A 21,975-nucleotide genomic window follows, 5' to 3' on the forward strand; every position below is an offset into this window, starting at 1 on the left:
CATTAAGGAGACCCAGCTTGCTTGATACAGTATAACTGCCACGTCGTCTCCCACAGTTGGGTTCTTTCCAGCAGAGCTCGCGGCTGTCGGCGGAATTGAGGAAGAGTCAACTGTGGTCTTCAGTGGTGACTGTGACACTGGTGGAGGGTCAGGATGTTCCTGTGGACTTGCCAACCGGCCAGCTCTTTGTCCGCTTGCGGCTGGGCGAGCAGAGATACAAGACCAAGGTAAAAAAGCAGGACGGAATCGCATCGAACTTTATAACGTTTGTTGGGAAACTTGATTTTTAAAACGAACAGATGGGGCAGGTCATTTGTAGGTTGAATAAAAAATAAGTACTGTAATATTCATTTTTATTGTTAAATTGTATTGTACATATTTTAATTTATTTCAATATAATTAGCTCACAATTATTTAATCAAATTAATGTATAAAATGTTAACTGTATATGGTATGTAAAACAGTTTTATTAATCATTTTTATATCTAAATTAGTTAACCATTTTTTAAATAAAATAAAACAAAATGTAAATGTAATTTTGTTTTACTATGTTTTATTGTAAGCCCTACATGAACAAATTAAAACTAACAAAAAATATGTAAAATTGTTTTAGTAATAATTTGGATGTTATTTGCTATAATTGAACCAAATATTCAATGAAATTAAGTGTATATATAAAAATGTATTTTATGAATGTTGTTTTCTTATTTACAATAAATTAATTAGCCAATTGCTTAATGAAATAAGTACAAATCTTTAAGTGTATATGTATTTTTTATTTTACTTCTATATTTTCTTTGCAATAGATCAATTACCCATTAATGTAATTAAACATTAAATTTATATTTAAATGTTTAATTTAGCGGCACGGTGGCCGACTGGTTAGAGCGTCAGCCTCACAGTTCTGTGGACCCGGGTTCAATCCTCGGCCCCGCCTGTGTGGAGTTTGCATGTTCTCCCCGTGCCTGTGTGGGTTTTCTCCAGGCACTCCGGTTTCCTCCCACATCCCAAAAACATGCATTAATTGGAGACTCTAAATTGCCCGTAGGCATGACTGTGAGTGCAAATGGTTGTTTGTTTCTATGTGCCCTGCGATTGGCTGGCAACCAGTTCAGGGTGTACCCTGCCTCCTGCCCAATGATTGCTGGGATAGGCTCCAGCACGCCCGCGAACCTTGTGAGGAGAAGCGGCTCAGAAAATGGATGGATGTTTAATTTATAAATATATTTGCAATAAATTATTCAAACAATTTTTTTCAAATTGAATAAAATATTATGCAAGTGAAATTGTTATTTTACTAATAGTTTTATGTTCTTACTTGCAATGGATTAGCAACAAATTATTTTATAAAATGTATTAAAAATGGTAAATGTATAGTTATTTTTCTAATACTTTTTTCATATGAACAATAAATCATCCAACCAATTATTTCATCAGATAATGTTAAATAAATAAAAATGTAATAAAAAATGAATAAATACGTTTTAATGAATAAATTTTTTGACAAACTGGCTAAAATAATGCGACAAATATTACAGGAAATGTACAATAAATGCTTGGTGTTTCGGATTAAAGAACAGAGCGGGCTGAATGTGTTTTTATTCCCCCATGCAGAATGTCAGCAAGGTGTCCAATCCTCAGTGGAGAGAGAAGTTCACCTTGAACCACTTCCTGGGGAGCCCCAGCATCCTGGAGGCGGAACTCTGGTCTAAAGAGGGCCGAAGAGCCGAAGAGTGTTTTGGAATGTATGGGAGTCTTTGCATGCTGACTTCCTCGTTGGTTCTGCTTTGAATTGATTTGGTTCTCCCGCAGGTGTCAGGTGGATCTTTCCGGCATCCCCCCAGATGAAAGGCAGCTCTTCACGCTGGACTCGGGCCGAGGACGTCTGGTCTTCTTGGTCATGGTCAGCACCTGTAGCAGGGTCTCCATCTCAGACCTCTGCGCAGCGCCCCTCGATGAGCCCACAGAGTGCCAGAACCAGCTGGACAACTATGTCAGTATCACCATCACGGCTCTATGTTTGTATTACCTATATCAAGGAGGTTTTCTCCTTTGGGCAAAAAAGAAATATTAAAAAAAAAAAAAACTGTAATGTCATAAAAATATCTGACTTTCCCCAATTTAAAATAAACGAGAGAAAAAAACTTTCCGAACACAATGTCCCAAAAAATATACCCAGAAGCTCTGTCCAGCAGCTCTGTCCTTGTCCTTTCTTTGGATTGCCACTAGATGGTAGCATTCGTTTGATAATTAGTCAGTGTGCAGGTATCAAAATGTTTTCATACTGGTGGTTGGACTAGATGTCCCATTATTTATGTACATTATGTGCATGTACAATAATAATGTCATTTAAAATATCAGAATTTTCCCAAGATATCGTTGTACTGGCAAACAAATTTTATTTAAAAACTAGCATACTTTTCCAAAATTATAATTATATTAATAAATATATTATTAAAATAACACACGCAAATATTGTCATAAAAATTGCTAAATTTCACCAAAATGTTTTTGTATTGGCAAAGATTTAAATATTTATATATAGCTTTACTCTGTTTTTATTTGCAAACATGGTAAAATAATGTAATTGAGAAACAAATGCCAAAATTATCCCAAATAAATTAAAAACCTAGTGTTGTTAAAAAAAATGAAACCATAAATAATAATGTCTTAAAAATAAAAAAAAATCCGAGTATGTCGTTGGCAAGAAACAAACAAACAAATAAAACAGACATAATTAATTAGCATTAAAAAAAGTATGAAACATTTCTTGACAATAGCAACATTTTAAAAACTAAAAACATCATTGTTTTAAAAATAGGTAAAAATCCTCCAAATCTATTGGCAAAAATTTGAACAATGAAGACCAAAAACATTTATTTATATTCATTCATCCATTTTCCGTACCGCTTATCCTCACTAGGGTTGTAGGCGTGCTGGAGCCTATCCCAGGTGACTTTGGGGGAGAGGCGTGGTACACCCTGAACTGGTCGCCAGCCAAGAGCAGATATTTATATTTGAAAATACATTTTTAAAAAAAAACAGTTAATAAAAACCAAATGTAATTAATACTGTGTCATTACTTTTGGGCTTTATGTTTACAATGTTGCATTATTAATATTAGCAGTATCATGCATGTCGTTGTTCTTTCAGAGTCTTCCAAGGACCTTGAAGAACCTCAGCGACGTGGGCTTTCTCCAAGTCAAAGTCATCAAGGCCTGCGACCTGCTGTCTGCTGATCTGAACGGTAACCTCAACAATTTGTTTGCCAGTTGGAAGTGGAAAACACATTGCATGATGGGAACTGTGTGAGTTTGTGTTTGTTTTGCGTGGCGCAGGAAAGAGTGACCCCTTCTGTGTCCTGGAACTCTGCAATGACACACTGCAGACACACACAGTCTACAAGAGCCTCCAGCCTGAGTGGAACAAAGTCTTCACCTTGTCAGTATTGTCCCAAAATTATTCAAAATATTTATATTCATGATTTTTTTTTAATACTAATTATAGTATATTGCTACTTAATTTTGAGAAGGGCACTCACCTTCTATACATCCATCCATCCGTTTTCTGAGCCGCTTCTCCTCACTAGGATCGCGGGCGTGCTGGAGCCTATCCCAGCCATCATCGGGCAGGAGGCGGGGTACACCCTGAACTGGTTGCCAGCCAATCGCAGGGCACATACAAACAAACAACCATTCACACTCACATTCACACCTAGGGACAATTTAGAGTTGTCAATTAACCTAGCATGCATGTTTTGGGGATGTGGGAGGAAACCGGAGCGCCCGGAGAAAACCCACGCAGGCACGGGGAGAACATGCAAACTCCACACAGGTGGGACCGGGGATTGAACCCCGGTCCTCAGAACTGTGAGGCAGACGCGCTAACCAGTCATCCACCGTGCCGCCCACCTTCTACACATAATATTTTAATACATAATCACATAAAAGAGACAGTTTAGCACAAATACTTAATATTAATTTGAAAAAGAATATGGGAAGACATGCTTTTGTGTGGCATAAAGTATCACTGATTTGAATTGAAAACAATGACAAAATCTTTTGTTTCGGGTTGTACCGCCAGATATACTGTATCCTAAAAGGTTCCCCCACAATCTCCTTTCAAATATAAATCCGAATGAATCCAGCGGAACCTGTGGGCGAGGGGGATAAATTGAGTGGCTACGTAAATGGTTGTACACAGAGGAACGCAAGATCTACAGTAGTAGCGACTTCTAAAAGGACACACTGGTAACCAAACAGCCATCATCAGCCTTTTGGGAGCCATTTTCTCACAGGTCTGGATGAACTGTTTGGTTGGGTTTTCTTTGAGTACTTTAGCAAAATATACATAATATCAAGCCTGCTAACTAACATCAGCTCTACGCTATCCATTTCAGGGTCAAATCAACACGTGTGCCGTTAATCCGAGCAACAGAAAAGGCAATTAATTAGCCAGTCCCATCAATCGTCATGTTAACAATATCTGAATTTCCACCACACCTGTTTTGGAATCAATATACCTGTTGAAATGTCAATTGCAGCTGGAGTTCCGTCTCTCTTCAAAAGAATTTACCTTCTGTAACATCTTATTTTACATTACCACATTTAATCTATGGCGGTAAGGAAGAAGGCGAAAAATTCTCATTCAAACCATTTACACTGGTTTCTCAATTGGTCTGCCTAGGTCAAATGACATACTGTACATTAGAAAGGTTTGTTTAGTAATGGTGCCATCAGAGCTATTGCCACTCAGAAGTATGTGTGACGTCATAATGAAAAGTTCTATTAGGCGCCAGATACTCCCTTGCAGTTTTGTATATTAGCTCAATTCACATAAAATATCTTTTTGATTTTCTTGTATTATTACCAAACATTTAAATATTGTATAATAATAATTTTATATTTATTTCACTTCAAAATGTTTTTTAAGGTTATATTATTTTAACATTATCATATGTTTTTCAGTTTTATTTATAATGTTTGATTGCATATTTTTGGTACTGTATGTTGTTGTTGTTTTTTTACTTTGGTGAGCACCAAACACTTAGCATGGAGTTTGTACTTTTTATGAATTTAATTCATTTTAGGAGTTAAATGCACAAAACAAGGAATTCAGAATATAAATAATGCACACAAGAAAATTAGAACGCTAACTATACATGAGGAATTTAGATGCCAAATATACACAAGAATTTTAAAGGCAGAACACGAACAAGGAATTTAGACACTAATTGTGCACAATGACTAATTCAAATGAGGAATTTAGACAAATAATGTACACAAGAAATTTAAAACCTACATAATGTTCTAAATGATGCTAAAATTTGTACAACAAGGAATTTGACGCAAATTGTGCGGAACAAATAATTTAGTAATTTATGCAGAGCGAGGAATTTTAACATAAAATAATGTACAGAACAAGTAAATTAGACACAAAATATTGTGCATAACAAGGGATTGAGATGTAAAAACTATGTAAACAATGAGGAATTGTTGTGTGTCCAAAGTCCGGTCCGAGACATTCATGAGGTTCTGCTGGCGACCATCTTCGATGAGGACGGAGACAAAGCTCCAGACTTCCTGGGAAAAGTGGCCATTCCTCTGCTCTCGGTACAAAGCCGTCTCCCTCAGTCACTCCTTCCCTCCGGTGTTGTGTCGGCCTTCCGTGTCACGCAGAGATGTGATCCGACTCGACTGGTGGTCCGGTTCGTGGCCCGGTCGGTCCCGCTCCCCCCCGACAATTTTTGTGTTTGTGCTCGATGCAGATCCGCAGGAGGCAGCAGATCACCATGCTCCTGAAGAAGGAGGACCTGGGCGAGCTCACCAAAGGAAACATCACGCTAGAGCTGGAGATCATTTTTAATCCTGTGAGTCCGCATCCGGAACACCGGTACTCTTCAAACCTCCGACTTCCTCTGGCAACTTTTTTATCTTTGTAATCCAGGTCCGAGCCAGCATAAGAACATTCCAACCCCGGGAGCGAAAATTCATGGAAGATAATCCCAAATTTTCCAAAAAGGTTAGAGACACTTTTTACTAATTTATTTCAAAGCCCTTCCCCAAAAAACACACCTCCAAAAAATGACTTGCCCCTAAAAGATGACTGGTACTATCTGCAACTGAGTCAATAAACAATCTCCAACAACAATAAATCTCCAGCCGCTATTTGTGGTAAATACAGTAAATAACATAATCATATAATGGTGCTCTCTTCAGTTGAGTAGATAAATGGCTCCTATTTATTTTTTATATATACGGTAAATAACATTGCATTTGTCGAAATAAAGCTTCTCCCTCCAATAAAGGACTCACTGCTAATAAATGTCTGGTCAGGTGTGACACGCTTTGGATGAATTAGCTGCCTAGTGTATTCGCTGTAAAATCGATCCTGAAAAAGATGTCAGGTCCTCCCTGCAGTTGAGACGGTAAACTTCCCTGTCCACTATCTTTGGTACATTTTGTAAGTAACACTGCGTTGGAACAAATAAAGGCCTTCATCCAGCAAACCATGTACCCATAATAGATGAATGATACTCTCTGCAGCGGAGCCAATGACCAAGCCAAACCTCTCCATTTACTATTTTCTGTAAATAAAATTGCATTTGTAGAAGTAACAGCCTCCCGCCAATAAATGATGTCACCCAAATACTGTAGATCAGTAGTGCTCTGTGAAGTTGAGTAATTGAATAAATAAATGGCCACTACTTGCGGTTACTACGGTGAATAAAATGTTCTTGTATTTAAAAAATGGCCTCCCTCCCGTAAACCATTTACACCTAAATGATAAATGGTACTTTCTGCGTTTAGCTAAATAAACGTCCGTGTCAAAATTTATTTGAAATAAACTAACAAATGTTAAGGTATTCACAACCCTCCTCCGCCTCCTGATGTACCATTGGCAGCAATTACAGCCCCAGTTCTTTTTTAATATGATGCTGTAAGCTTGACACATCTGTATTTGCAGCACCTCAAACTCCATCAGGTTGGGTACGAAGTGTAAACAAAAAAACTCATATTCTCATTATGGGGCGCTGTGTGTAGAATTTTAAACGGGGGAAAAAGAATCAATTCCATTGTTGGATGAGGCTGTAACATAATTAAATTTATGAAAACATGAAGTGCTGTGAATACTTCCCTGATACGTAGATTTTTTTTCGAGGAGGGCCTTTAGCTGTACTATTTACGGGGGTTAGAGTCGCGAAAAACACAAGTAATTCACCCCCCCCCAAAAAAGGTTAATAATCGCCTGTATTAGTATTTTAAACCATAAATATACCTCGAACTATGATCCAAAAACTGTTTCAAATAATTTCAAACTTACCTTACATTTCCCCCAAAAATCAAGGGCTTACAGATCATTTGATTTAAAAAAATAAATAAATAAATAAAAAAAGGAAAAGAAAATGGACCAGAAGTGTGTGTGTGTGTGTGTGTGTGTGTGTGTGCACATGTACGGGATGTAGACTCACCGTCACAACCCAGACTAAACTTGGCTCCTTCCAACATATAAAGCTTGTCTCTCAGTCAGGATGTATCACATCCGAATTAGCTTTGCCAACATTTTATGCCGTTTTATAACGTTTCAGAAAGAGCACAAAAACGTCAACAGGTATGTTTTTCAGCAAATAGCTGTGGCTAGGTTCCACAGAAAAAAAACAGTGTGGGGAATTGGAAAATAGTGAACCGCGAATATGCTGGGGATGACTGCATATGACTAAATCCTGTCCAAGTGTTCCTCCCTCGTGTAAAGTGGTAAAAGCAAAAGCAGCCCGCTGCTTTGAATTGAGCATTAATGGCCGCCAACCGCGCCGTGTTCTGCCACATTAGTTTAGTTCACACAGTGTGCAAGACAGGGTGCCAGACCGGGTGCCTGACTGTCTGTACTTCCAACAAAAGGCTCATTGTTGTCAGACAATATGTCGCCCGCTAACGCCCAAATTGGCTTACAGTGGCTATGGCGTGTGGTGCGGCTCCTACTGCTTGTTTTCATGTTGGACAAAATCAGGTCAGTTTTCTGACGTGGAACCCTCCCTGACTGACGGCACTGGAGCCTACATGCCAAAACACAGCCCCACACGCTCCACCACACTGTGTGGACAACCAGCTAAATGCTTATTTACTATCTTTACAGTCTTCGGTGGACCAGACATACGTGATTTTGTAATCATGGAAGACAACTCATAGTTTTAAGATTAACCTAACGTTTGTTTTGTAAATCTAAAAAACATTTAATAGTTACAGTAAATGCAACGTCATTTGTAAACATTGAAAATCAATGTGTCTTTAATGAACAATGTGCATGTTTTTGTAAAGTTGGAAAACAACTTTTTTGTAAGCATAGAATAAGTTTTTTCGTAAACCTTAAATTTAGTCTTTAGCGAACCTAATGTACATATTTTTGTAAATATCAGACAATTTAGTTTTTAATTAATCTAACCTTCGTGTTAACGTCAAAGAAAAATTCATTTGGTTTTGTACGTTTTTTCATAGACCTTAAATTTAGTCTTTAGCGAACTTAATGTACATGTTTTTGTAAATATTAAAGACAATTTAGATTTCAATTAATCTAACCCTACATGTTAACGTTAAAGACAAATTCTTAATTTTTAATAAAATGTATGTAATTATTTTTGTAAACGTCCGACGATTTATAGATATTGATAGCCAAGATAATTTGGTCTTCACACATCAAAAACTAGTCTCAATGAAGCTAACGTACATGTTTTTGTAAACATAAAAAAAGACTTATACAAGTGAAAATAATATATAATGTCCAGTACATGTAATCGTAAATGGTGTGGTGGAGATTTTAGTTTTCGAGTCTGTCTTTTTGTAAACATCAAAGAGGATTCTTTATTTACTGAAGCTATCGTTCATGTTTTTTTTTAAACCTCAATCTACAAACCCCAATTACAATGATGTTAGGACATTGTGTAAAATGTAAATATAAACAATACAATACATTTATTGTTCAAACTGATACTTTTTTACCCCTCAAATATTCACTCATTTTGAATTGATGCCTGCAACACGTTCCATAAAAGCAGGGACAGGGGCATGTTTACCACTGTGTTATATCACTTTTCCTTTGAACAACACTCAATAAGCGTTTGGGAACTGAGGGCACGAATTGTTGCAGCTTTGTAGGTGGAATTATTTCCCATTCTTGCCTGATGTACAACTTCAGTTGCACAACTGTCCAGGGTTTCTGTTGCCATATTTTTTGTTTCATTATTCACACATTTTCAATAGGAGACGGGTATGGACTGCTGGTAGGCCATTCTAGTGTTTTTAATTTTACTGCAAAGCCTACCCTGTTGTATCACAAACTGAGGGTGGCTTGGCATTGTCTTGCTGAAATAAGCAGGGACGTTCCTGCCGAAAGACTAAGCACTTGATTTACCGGTCGATCTACGTTCCTACCCTCACCTATGGTCACGAGCTGTGGGTTGTGACCGAAAGAACAAGATCGCAGATACAAGTGGCCGGAATGAGTTTCCTCCACAGGTTGTCCGGGCACTCCCTTAAGAGATGGGGTGAGAAGCTCGGTCATCCGGGAGGGGCTCAGAGTCGAGCCGCTGTTCCTCCGCATCGAGCCAGATTAGGTAGCTCGGACATCTGGTTAGGATGCTGCCTGGACGCCTCCCTGGTGAGGTGTTCTGGGCATGTCCCAGCTGGAGGATGCCCTGGGGATGACCCCAGGACACTCTGGAGAGACTACGTCTCTTGACTGGTGTGGGAATACCTCGGGATCCCACCAGAAGAGCTGGATGAAGTGGCTGTGGAGAGGGAACTCTGGGCTTCCCTACTTAAGCTACTGTACCCGTGACCCAACCTCGGATAAGCGGAGGAAAATGGATGGATGGGTCCCTGAAAAAGACGCTGCTTGGATGGCAGCATATGTTGCTCAAAACTTGTATGTACCTTTCACCAGTAATGGTGCCTTCACAGATGTGCAAGTTACCCATGCCATCACAGAAGGACGATTTGTCGAAATAAGTACATATTTTCTGTGAACATCAAAGACAGTTTCGACGTTTTCAACTCTACATAGAATAAAAATCCACAGTTGGTATTGGAACCTGCGGGACAGCAGTTATAACCACTTCATCATAATCTTGTTTACATTTTTGTTTTCAGGCTTTAACCAGGAATGTGCAGCGAGTGCAGGCGCTGTACCGGGCCATCACGTCCACACTGCAGTACGTGAAAAGCTGCTTTCAGTGGGAGAGTGTCCAGAGGAGCCTGCTGGCTTTCTTGGTGAGTTTTTGGCACGCAGTTTAAGTTGCCACCTCTGGAACCTCTAAAATTACATTATACATACATGCAAATCAGTCTCCTTTCGGCGAAAATTTGCCGTTTTGAACTCAAAATAGGCCAGTTACGTGAATCGTATAGATCCGCCGTCGTCGCTGTCGTCATAGGCTGTTTTTTACTTCTTGAATGCTGACAGCTAGCGGTAACGGTACTTTTTCTCCGTTACAATGATCTAAATGTCGCTTGCTACTTTTATTGATCATCCATCCATTATCTGAGCTGCATATCCTCAAAAGGGTCGCAGGAGCGCTGGAGCCTATCCCAGCCATCATCGGGCAGGAGGCGGGGTACACCCTGAACTGGTTGCCAGCCAATTGCAGTTTTATTGATCAATTATTGCTTATTTATCAACTATTTCATGCGCAAGACTACAACTTCTACTTCCACATTCGCCGCTGTTTGCGCCAATCAAATTTAAGTGCTAGCTAGTGACGTTTAAGTCTAGTTCACCAATCAAACGACAAAAGCAAATAAAAATTACCGGCATTACCAGATAACTATTAACTAAATGGCCACCATTTTGGGAAGGTCGTCGTTACCTCCAAAGGCAACGGCGCGCTACTCTTGTTTACATTTAGATGAACAGAAACAACAGCATGTATTGTAGTATTTGTCTGGCACTGTCTGCCCAAACATGGATATTTCAGCTCACTTATAACTTGAGAAAGCCCCATGCAGTAAATGGCAAATGTTTTTTTTTTTTTTTTTTTGAATTGTTTTTGCTATTTACTCAGTACTTGAGGAATTATTTCACTAGTGTACTTTTTACTCTTACTCAAGTATTTTTTTGGAGTATTTTTACTTGTCACATTATTGTCAAGTAACTACTCTTACTTGAGTACAATATTTGGCTTCTCTACCCACCTCTGGCGAGGACATCCTCTATTGCTACTCGTACATATACACAAAATTTTTGCTCATTCGATCGGCCAGTCTCATATTTGTTGGACTGGTCTTTTGTATTTTCGCATTGAGGTGCTGCGGATCGTGGTCCTGGTTGCGGTCCCAGCGGAACCGAGAAGCACACGTAACATCGGCGACAAGAACTGATCCACTAGTACATTTTGTATTCATTAGGAAACGCGGCTACAATTAGTTTACAGATGTTAATGTTAAATGTATTAAGCGACGGAGCGATGTTAGGCAATATGTCACAACACAGAATTGACTAACTTCAAATTCAGAAATGGCCAATAAAAACAGAATAATATTGTACTTAATATTTTCCTGGAGGATGCATTTGGGATTAGCCTTTAAAGTTGGTAATCGTGAAAAATTAAGTGAAACAGACAAAGATTTTAGTCAATTCTTTTCCAGAATGAGAGTTCTTAAAGAGGGGATGCTATTCATGTGGCACAGCTTGAAGCAGGCATCAGGTGCAGGTGGAGATGGGCCTGGCTCAAGAGCGAGGCCAAAACAAAAAAAATTTAAATTTTGTTTTGCCTTATTGTAGTCTTCAGAGTCTTCCAGATTGCTTAATTTATGTTAAAATAAAATTAAAATCTCTGCGGGATCCCCTCAGACCCCCTTACAATATATATATATTTTTTGCGTGTAACCTTTTTCATTCCTTTGGTGTTTGCATGTCTGTTTTTAACAGTGACATTTAACTGAGGCCAGGCGTTTAAGTGGATGAAGCACCTGACAAGGTTTTTATGTATTTAACTGGAAAAACTACCTTTTTTAAAAGGAAGTGATTAATTGGAGTGCTGTTTATTCCAGTATAAACAGTTGTTAAATTGAGTTGGTTTTTATTCAAGTGGATGAAGCACATGGTGTTTTTTTTTATTATTTGTCCCCCCACAGTGAGTTTTAATTAAAAAGCAAGGTGTTTAAGTTAATAAAGTACCTGGCGAAGTGTTTATTTTTTTCAAGTGGACAAAGCACCTGTTTTTTAAGGTGGTTATCATTTGAGGTGCTGTGTTTATTCCAGTAAAACGGTGATATTGGGTGTTTAAAAATAAAACAGGTGCTTGGTCCACTTAAAGAAGGCGTTTAATTGAGGCTAGGCATTTATTCATTCAAGTGGATGAACCCGAAGAAAAGGTATTTAATTGAGGTGCAGTGTCTATTCATATGAAACACTTTTTTTTTATTTTTTTTTTTTTTTTTTTTTTTTTTTTTTTTTTTTTTAAGTATTTAGTTAAAGTGAGGCATTTATTCATTCAAGTGGATTAATAACCTGTTGTCTTTTTAAAGGAGGCATTTAACTGAGGCCAGGTATTAATTCAATGTATAAAACACAAATTTTTTAAAACAGGCATTTAATTTAGGTGAAGCATTCATTTATTTTTTATTTAACCTTTATTTATCCATGTAAGGCCATTGAAAACAGATTCTCATTTGCAATGCTGACGTGGCTGCCGACAGCAGAGTACAAGGCAAAATAAAAGGAAACAAATAAACGCATTTAACAAATTGCAGGCATATTTAATTGAGGCAATGCATTATTAATTCAAGTATATGAGGCACTTGGGACTTGGCGTTGTTTTAAAGGAGGCATTTAATTGAGGCGAGGCCTTTAGTCAGACTACTTCCTGCCTGCATTAACATTTGCCTTCTCATCAACCCCCTGTGGAAAGTGTCCCAAGTTTCAGAAGTGCTCCGGGTCCCTTTTTCCTACCTCACTGGGGATCTGGAATGTTCCGAGATGTTGCGAAGTCTTCACAGAATGATGACTCTATAATGTGGCTGTTTCCCTATTTTTGCAATCCTAGTTGATAATGACAACACACACACACACGCACGCTTTTCCAGCAAAGCTTGTCTTGGCCTTCACAAAACAATGCACGTAGGCCTGGGCTTCACGAACACACCGAACTGTGGCTTCAGTGGCCTCATAAGGACTGTAGCCACTTGCGCGTCAATACCCACACTTTCCGGATTAAAGGTTTCAACACCCACACTATGAACCAACCAATAATGGTGGCGTTTGCAAAATAATGTTTTATTTGTTTGTTTGTTTTTTTGCATTTTCAGGCTCCAATGCTCTTTCCAAAACAGTACTTTTTTTCACTTGCTGTGAAAAACTCAGACAGGGCTTGGGGAGAGAGCAGAATGATAAATTGTAAAAAAAATAAATAAACAAATACAATTTAAAATTGTAAGAGAGAATAACTAATTTGCCGGTTTACGACATGGTATCAGTGACAAGGAATGTTGCCTGTGTGGGAAGAAGTGGGAAGTTTAACACCCGGTACTTGGATATTTCAGCCCACTTCTAACTTGAGAAAACAAGTTAGAAGTTGCAGTAAGTTACAGATGTTTCTATTGTTGTTTTGGCATGGGATATGCCAACATTAGCCCTATCTGATAGTGTCTCACACACACACAATCACTAAGTCTGTTCAGCAAACAGCTTCTTCATGAAATCCATACATCCAACACCGTTTATCCTGTTTAGAGTCGCGGGGACGCTGGAGCCTATCCCAGGCGACTTCAGGCGAAAGGCGGACTACACCCTGAACTGACCAGTCAGGCGCAGGGCACATATTGACAAGGACAACCATTCACATTCACACCATCACTGAGTGGGAACTGAACCCACGCTGCCCGCACCAAAGTCTGGCGAGTGTACAAATACACTCGCCAGACAAATACAAATACAAATACAAATACACCATCAGTGACCCTTCATGAAGTCATTGAAGTGAATAATTTTTCATTGAGTACTTTCTTACTCTTAAGTAAATATTTGGATGACTACTTTTTGCTTGAGTCACTCTACCCACCTCTGATGGACACATTTTGAAGGTCTTGGACTTGTCTCCCAAAAGTCTTAGTCTTGTCCTGGTCTCAGGCTGGCCGGACTCTGGATTTTTCGTCGAGGCCGATCAAGACCAGCACTGATCAGCTATTCTTCAACTTCATTAATGTGATGATAAGAAGAAACAACAAATAGCTTCAATTCATGTGTTACTTACCCTCCACTACCCTCGTAATGACTGCAACCTTTGCAGTCTGGTGACTGAGGGACCCCGCGCTCACAAGCAGAAGGGAAAGAGGAGAGCCTGGAGCAAGACGTCTGCTAACTCAATACTAATTCAATTTGGTTCGTTCAACAACAAAGACTTCATATGTAAAACAACACGCAAAGAAAACACTCTGCGGTGTGCAAATTCTGCGGTCTTTAGCTCATGAAACGATGGGGACAAAGTCGAACTTTAGTCGGCATCTCGAAATAAAACATAAACACCAGTAAATCTAATTTTGTCTTTCCGAGACGAAAGATGTCATCGTTTGGTCATGGTCATGGTTTTTAAAATTGATTTTTATGGTATTGGTCTTGTCACGGTCTCGGCTTGTCTCGGTCTTGACTCATAAAAGTCTTGGTCTTGTCTTGCTCTCCGTGAGCTCAGGTCTCAGGCAAGTCTTTGTCTTGAGCACAACACTAGATTGAGGCATTCATTTAATTGGACAAAGCACCTGCTGTTTTAATGAGTCTTAACTGAGGCAAGTCTACAAATTCCCTGACATTTTTGAAGGAGGCATTTCATTGAGTCCAGGCCTTTTTTTCCTTTCCTTTGTCCCCAAGTGGACAAAGTACCTGCAATTAAAAAAAGAAATGTTGACTACACTCTTATATCTGGTCACTTGTTACTAATCACATAAAATGAAATCAAACCTTATTTATATAGTTCCTTTCATACATAAAAATGCAACACAAAGTGTTTCACAAAAATAAAACGAATCACAGCAAGACAACAGATGCGAAAAGATCTGCCCCTCCTACCACCACGCAAAGACAGCCACACCCACACACACACATACGTGCAGACACCGGGTCTTAGTTAACCCCAGACACTTAACCCGCATTGCCTACGAAGGAATGTGGTTGGATGTTTGGCTGTGGTCAGGAGAAGATTGGCAACCACGCTTCAATCAGACTGCCCCAGGGCAGCTGTGGCTATACCAGTAGCTTACCACCACCAGGGCAGAATGAATAATGAGTGCAATTGTAAAGCGTCTTTGAGCGTCGAGAAAAGGGTTATAGAAGTGTAATGCATCATTATCCATCCATCCATTTTCTGTACCGTCTTTCCCAGGGGTGTCAAACTCAAATTGTCGGTGGGCCAAAATTAAAAATTGGGACGTCGCGGGCCAAACTCAATATTTCATGAAAAATCACTGCAATGTGCATGTTTCCCTTCTCTCCAAAAATGTAGCGTTAATGTTTATCATATGACAACAAACTTAAATTTTGCTTAAACACTGAATCTGGAATAATAAAACTTTATTATAAACACGAGAAATCTAATTTGCGATAAAAGACATCAGTGGTATTTGTTTGTTCTTTTGTATTTAAATAGATAACATGAATTCTTCTGTCTCTCCATCTTGTATTTATCTTTCTCCAACTACCTTTCTTTTTTATGTAAATCTTTTTTCAAAAATGTCTTTCAATAAAAATCCAAACTTCAAACTATTAACAGTCCCTGGCTAGGAGTTGATAAAGGACATTAAAAAAAACATCAATCCAATGATGTTATATTCTTTGTTACAGCCACGTGGCTCCGCACACGACAAATATGTCTGTCTTTTACTTTATTGAACAGACAATATGCCTCCCACCTGTCTTGGAAGTTAACCGTTTTTCTTAACCATCTTTCGTTTGGCCATTTTTGGGAAGGGGAAGTGTACATTTGCTCGAGGAGACTGGTGGCATAGTTGCTAACAACTGCAACAGAAAGGGAAGGGGCGCTCGCCGGTCTCGATTGATGGGCCAGCACACTAGCAAAGCATTCTGGGATTTGTAATATTAGTGGTGCATGTACTATATACTGGCGGGCCAGCTCTCATACACATTTGGTCTTGCAGGCCAAATATAATTACATCGTGGCCCAAATTTGGCCCCAGGGCCTGGGGTCGACATGTATGGTCTATCCTCACTAGGGTCCCCGGTAAATTGGAGCCTATACCAACTGACTTCGGGCGAGAGGCGGGGTACACCCTGGACTGGTCGCCAGCCAAGCGCAGGGCACATACTGTATAAACATACAACCATTCGCACATTCACACCTTCGGGCAATTTAGAGGCTTCAATTAACCTACCATGCATGTTTTGGGGATGTGGGAGGAAACCAGAGCACCCAGAGAAAGCCCACACAGGCACAGCGAGAACATACAAACTCTACATAGGTGAGGCCGGGATTTGAATCCCGGTCCTCAGAACTGTGAGGGAGATGTGCTAACCAGTCATCCACTGTGCCGCAGAGCAGAATATTGATTTTAAAAACCTAATGAAATATGAATAATACTTCATTTTTGGAGCATGGATAGCAGCAAATAGTGCATTCTCCATATGTGTATTATACATAGGCAGAAGGGTTTTCCTGATTTTTGAGGCAAATTTTGGGGGGGGGTGCGTTTTTTCCCGGTTTGAAGGCTCTCTGGAGGAAAATACTGCAGCTAAAAATAAAAGGTGTTGCAACAATACAAAACAATCAGTGTGAGTCACAAGCCTCCTCTTAAAAACATCAACAGTCTCTGCAGTCCTGATGTTCTTTGGCAGGCTGTTCATAACTTAGGACCATAATGGCTTAATGCATATAGGCAGAACTCATAAAACCAATAGAAATGGTCATACGCTCTTATTTTTTGGCGTCAACTTGGAACAGAAGGCCACACTGTCTAGAAAGGACAGGGAGAGCAGTCAGACTACGAAGAACACCAGTGAACAGCACTCAAGCTCACAATTAGCAGGAAGTGGTAATGTTCGCAACAGAAGAAGAAGAAGAAGAAGAATCGCCTTTTATTGTCATGAACATGCATGCATGCATGCACACGAAATTTGTTCTCTGCATTTTACCCATCACAGTGAACACATACACATGTTAGTGGAACACACTGGGGCAGCTGAAGCGCCCGGGGAGCATTTCGGGGTATCAGTGTCTTGCTCAAGGACACCACAGCCGTGAGTCCGGGAGATGTTGGCGGATGGTCCAGTCGGGGTCTTGAACCCAGGTCCCCAACGATGGCAGGCGATGATCTTAACCATTGGGCCACGGCTGCCCAACAGGTAGTAGTTGCTACCCTATCGTTGGCTGACTAATCATGTGACTTGCGTGCAGGTGTTTCTGTTTACGGTGTGGCACTGGGAGTTCTACGTGCTGCCCCTCATCCTGGTCATGCTCATCTCATGGAACTACTTCCAGATCTGCTCTGAACACATCAGTCAAGACCTGGTAAGCGTCTTCATGCCACTGTCTTTTTTTTTTTTTTTTTTTTTTGTTTTTTTAAATATATATAAATGAAGGGGGCGAGGTGTTTGTTATCAAGTGGACAAAGCCCCTGGTATTTTTTTGACAAAGGTGTTTAATTGTTGTGTGGTGCGTATTTATTCAAGTGGACAAAGCACCTTGTGTTTTTAATATATGTTAAATGGGGGTGAGTCTTTTATTGATTGAGGATTAAGCGCCTGCCTTTTTAAGACATTTGAGGTGAGGCATTTATTTGTTTATGTGGAAAAAGGAAGCTATAATTTGAGCAAAGGTGTTTATTCATTCGAGTGTACAAAGCACCTGGAGTTATTTTAAAGGATACGTGTGTCGGGGTGTCGTCTTCAAGTGAACAATCTGCAGGCCTCTTATATAGGCATTCATTCAGTTGGACGAAGCGCCTGCTGTTTTTAAAACTGCGTTTGAGATAGAGTTTATTTATTCAGGATTTTCCATTTTTCGACACTCCGTCCTCATTGAAAATTAACATTGTCATGCTCGACTAGTTTGTTGCTTCGCTAACGTGAATGGTCGCCTTGGTTCTTCTCAGAGCAGTATGGACGTAGGTGATGAAGAGGAGGATGATGAGAAGGTAATGAATAATAATGATGAAAATAATAAATACAAAACAATATGTGTACAATGAAAGCATCTTTCTTGGTGTCGCTGATGTCAGGAGTCTGAACGTCGAGGTCTGATGGAGAAGATCCACATGGTGCAGGACATACTCATCAGCCTTCAGAACTTCCTGGATGAGGTGGCCAACTTTGGGGAGAGGATTAAAAAGTAATATTTACACTTATTCACATTTCATATTTAGATATTTCTGTAGAAATGTTTTGTTTGTTTTTGTTGTTGTTCAGCACGTTCAACTGGTCCGAGCCCTTCCTGTCCAGCCTGGCCTTGCTGTTGTTTGTCACCGCAACCATTCTCACGTATTACATCCCTCTGCGCTACATCGTCTTAATATGGGGTATGAATCTACATTTTTCCCCCCAAAGAATTACAAGTGACAACTCCATCAGCATTTCATTTCATTCACTGTATGCATTTTTTTGTGCTGTTAAAATGTCAACATCAAAAACATTGTGCATGTTTTGGCATCTTAATAACACACACACAAATCGGGGGATTTCTTTTTGGGCGGCACGGCGGCCGACTGGTTAGCACATCTGCTTCACAGTTCTGAGGACCTGGGTTCAAATTCGACCCCGCCTGTGTGGAGTTTGCATGGTCTCCCCATGCCTGTGTGGGTTTTCTCTCAGTACTCCGGTTTCCTCCCACTTTCCAAAAACATGCATGGTAGGTTTATTGAAGAGTCTAAATTGCCCGTAGTTGTGAATGTGAGTGTGACTGGTCATTTGTTTATGTGCCCTGCGATTGGCTGGCGACCGGTTCAGTGTGTACCCCACCTCTTGTCTAAAAGATTGCTGGGATAGGCTCCAGCAAGCTTGTGACCCTAGTGCGGATAAGCGGTATGGAAAATGGATGGATGCAATTGTTGATGGTTTTGTTGTGGATGATGGCGATGTTCATGTTGGTATTGATGTTGTCAATGATCGTGTTGTTGAGGTTGTTGATGTTGCTGATTCCTGTTGATAGTGTTGATGTTCTTGGGGGTATTCCTGCAAGCAGTTTCAACACTCTCTTAATATAAAGAACTGGGATCAATCAGATACAGAACATATCATCTATCCATCCATCCATCCATCCATTTTCTGAGCCGCTTATCCTCACTAGGGTTGCGGGCGTGCTGGAGCCTATCCCAGCTGCCATCGGGCAGGAGGCGGGGTACACCCTGAACTGGTTGCCAGCCAATCGCAGGGCACATACAAACAGACAACCATTCGCACTCACAGTCACACTTACGGGCAATTTAGAGTCTCCAATTAATGCATGTTTTTGGGATGTGGGAGGAAACCGGAGTGCCCGGAGAAAACCCACGCAGGCACGGGGAGAACATGCAAACTCCACACAGTCGGGGCCGGGGATTGAACCCGGGTCCTCAGAACTGTGAGGCTGACGCTCAAACCAGTCGGCCACCGTGCCGCCACATATCATCTAAATTAGTTTAATTAAGTCATTGCCTGAACTTTACAATTATGTCAGGGACAAATATTATTTGTAAAAATATCTAATACATGCTTGGAAAAAGTACAACCAGGCATCAAAGTCGAGGTGGTCCAAATTGAATCGGATTACATACACATAAAAAAAAAAAGTTTAAAAAATGACAGTTTGGGAAAGTAAAGACGACAAGGAGTAAGTTTTGTCATAATGTTTTGGTGAGGAGTTTTAATGACACATTTTATTTTGCTATTTTTTTGCTTTCAGGCATCAACAAATTTACCAAGCGATTGCGCAACCCTTTTGCCATCGACAACAATGAGCTGCTGGACTTCCTGAGCAGGGTGCCTTCAGACGTGCAGAAGGTAGGCCAGGCTGTTTACAGTAGTTGCGTTAGATACAAACAAGTAAAAGTCCTATCTGTTCGAGCTCCCCTCCATGTAATTAGCTTCATCTTCATCATTATGAAGCTTGAGCTTTTATTTTCCCAAGACGAGGGCACAATGAAGCTCAGCTACAGTACATGTTAGTTCTTAAACGATCATGGCAAGGTGGTCACATGCCTCAGGGATCTCGTTTGCTGTGCGTCCCACATCTCAGATGCACAAAAATTAGCAGGGACGCATAAAGTAAGATCAATCTGCATCTTCGGATGCATGACTTCGTACTCTTGCGTGGTGCTGGAAATCCGGCATATGACTCTAGAGTGTGACTAATTTGGTCGCATATGCGTCCTAATTTCTGGATGGTGCAGCAAATGAAAACAATAAAAATAAAAAATAAAGTGGGTGTGTACAAGTGCCCAGTCATTTGAGGGAAAAAAACAACATTTCCACGACTTGAAAGCAGACACACAATGGGTTTCATCGTGGTCTCTAAACCAATCAGAGATAGTGAAGGGCAGGCACCCTCTGTCAGATCGTGGGTGGGTGGGTGGCTGCGTGCTTGCGTGCGCATGCGCTTGACAATGCAGGCGCTCTGGTACACACAGCTTGGTTTTCCGACCGCGAGCCAGGAGCTGCACAGTTAATGCTTAGTTCCAGTAGTTCCCAAGCCTAGCGCCACCACGACAATGTGGGAAAATTTTGGATTCAAGCCAGATGAACGCTGCCATCCCGCTAAAACCAACGAGCTGCTATGTCGAATTTGTATGAAGTCGCAACGAAGACAACTTAACAACATAAACCCTCAAATTGACAAAACTAATTTGAAACGCAACTATCCAACCCAATTTCTTCAGCTCGGAACAAAAAACACAGTGGGAGATGTCGTTTCCCGTCAGCTTGCAAGAATGCAACTATTTGCTCAACAATGCAAATACAAATGTGAATATGGCGCCCGTATTCTCACATCATATACAGTATGGCGTTACGATTTTAAAGGGATGTAGCTCTTGAACATGTTGACAAAGCAGCGTTTAAAGAAAGGCTGAAGACTTTTAAATAGCACAAACCTTGACTCAAACCAGGTTGCTTTGATCTACTTGTTGTCATTAATGTTGCTACTTGGTACTTTTTCTGAACTAACGGGAAGCTTACAGTAGATTGCGTGTTAAGGCATTAATAACTGATTATACTTCTGTCCCAAATTTTAATACTTGTACAAGTGCAATTTTCGGGAAGAGAGCCTGAGTCTATTTTATTTGTATTTTTTATCTAAGATAGTTATTGTTCTACATGACAATGTTGTTCATTTTTAGAATTAGAATTAAAAGTGAATTGTTTTTTAAAAGGATGTACTTGGATTAATTACGCTCTACTATCATTATATTAGTGGCATAAAAAACATCGATACTATCGTTTGTTGTGATAATTTTTGGGAAAATACAGTATATCGTCCTAAAATATTTGCTATCATGACGGGCCTAAACACATACTGTATAATATACTGTGGGAGAACAAGAGCAATGGATAATACACAATTATTGTACAATCAGTATAAAAAAATAGAGTAACACCTGTAGTAAAATTATGCAATGTAGCGAGACCCCAAAGCAAGAACCGTGATACAGCGAAGGATTACTGTATTTGTATTCCGTGATGATAAATTCCAGGAACTCATTGTTCCCGGGTTGAGACTCATTGTTTCCATTACATGTGCATCCCGGGACTCATGTAGTCTCAAGTGTAAAATGATCTATGTGCCTGCACAAAAACAACACATCAACAACAACATGCTTGTTCTTTTGAATACAACTTTGAATGCATGCTTTTACGTAAAAAAAATGGATGGATGCAGATTATTGTGGATTATGTTTTCGAGTCTGTTTGGTTGTGTTGTTGTTGATGATTGTGTTGAAAGTCTTGTTGATGATATGGATGTTGGTGTTAATGTTGTTATGGATGTTGTTATTGATGATATTGTGGATGTTG

The 21,975-nt window shown here is 39.9% G+C and overlaps 1 protein-coding gene across 6 annotated transcripts in view; it reads left to right on the forward strand.

Annotated features, from left to right (window-relative positions):
- The window catches only part of LOC133398843 (multiple C2 and transmembrane domain-containing protein 2-like), a 61,564-nt gene that overhangs the window by 35,798 nt on the left and 3,791 nt on the right, over positions 1-21,975 (forward strand). For 2 of the 6 annotated variants that reach the window (XM_061670038.1, XM_061670053.1), the window contains 14 exons: positions 57-227; positions 1,615-1,745; positions 1,813-1,993; positions 3,154-3,247; positions 3,339-3,441; positions 5,510-5,612; positions 5,768-5,869; positions 5,947-6,021; positions 10,143-10,262; positions 17,390-17,503; positions 18,087-18,128; positions 18,213-18,322; positions 18,400-18,509; positions 19,871-19,968. In XM_061670038.1, coding sequence (XP_061526022.1) covers positions 57-227; positions 1,615-1,745; positions 1,813-1,993; positions 3,154-3,247; positions 3,339-3,441; positions 5,510-5,612; positions 5,768-5,869; positions 5,947-6,021; positions 10,143-10,262; positions 17,390-17,503; positions 18,087-18,128; positions 18,213-18,322; positions 18,400-18,509; positions 19,871-19,968 — 1,554 coding nt within the window. The remainder of the gene's footprint in view (positions 1-56; positions 228-1,614; positions 1,746-1,812; positions 1,994-3,153; positions 3,248-3,338; positions 3,442-5,509; positions 5,613-5,767; positions 5,870-5,946; positions 6,022-10,142; positions 10,263-17,389; positions 17,504-18,086; positions 18,129-18,212; positions 18,323-18,399; positions 18,510-19,870; positions 19,969-21,975) is intronic. The other 4 variants (XM_061670042.1, XM_061670058.1, XM_061670048.1 and 1 more) reach the window with 2 other exon arrangements.

The sequence above is a fragment of the Phycodurus eques genome, chromosome 2 (genome assembly GCF_024500275.1).
Source record: "Phycodurus eques isolate BA_2022a chromosome 2, UOR_Pequ_1.1, whole genome shotgun sequence".
Classification (NCBI taxonomy): Eukaryota; Metazoa; Chordata; class Actinopteri; order Syngnathiformes; family Syngnathidae; genus Phycodurus; species Phycodurus eques.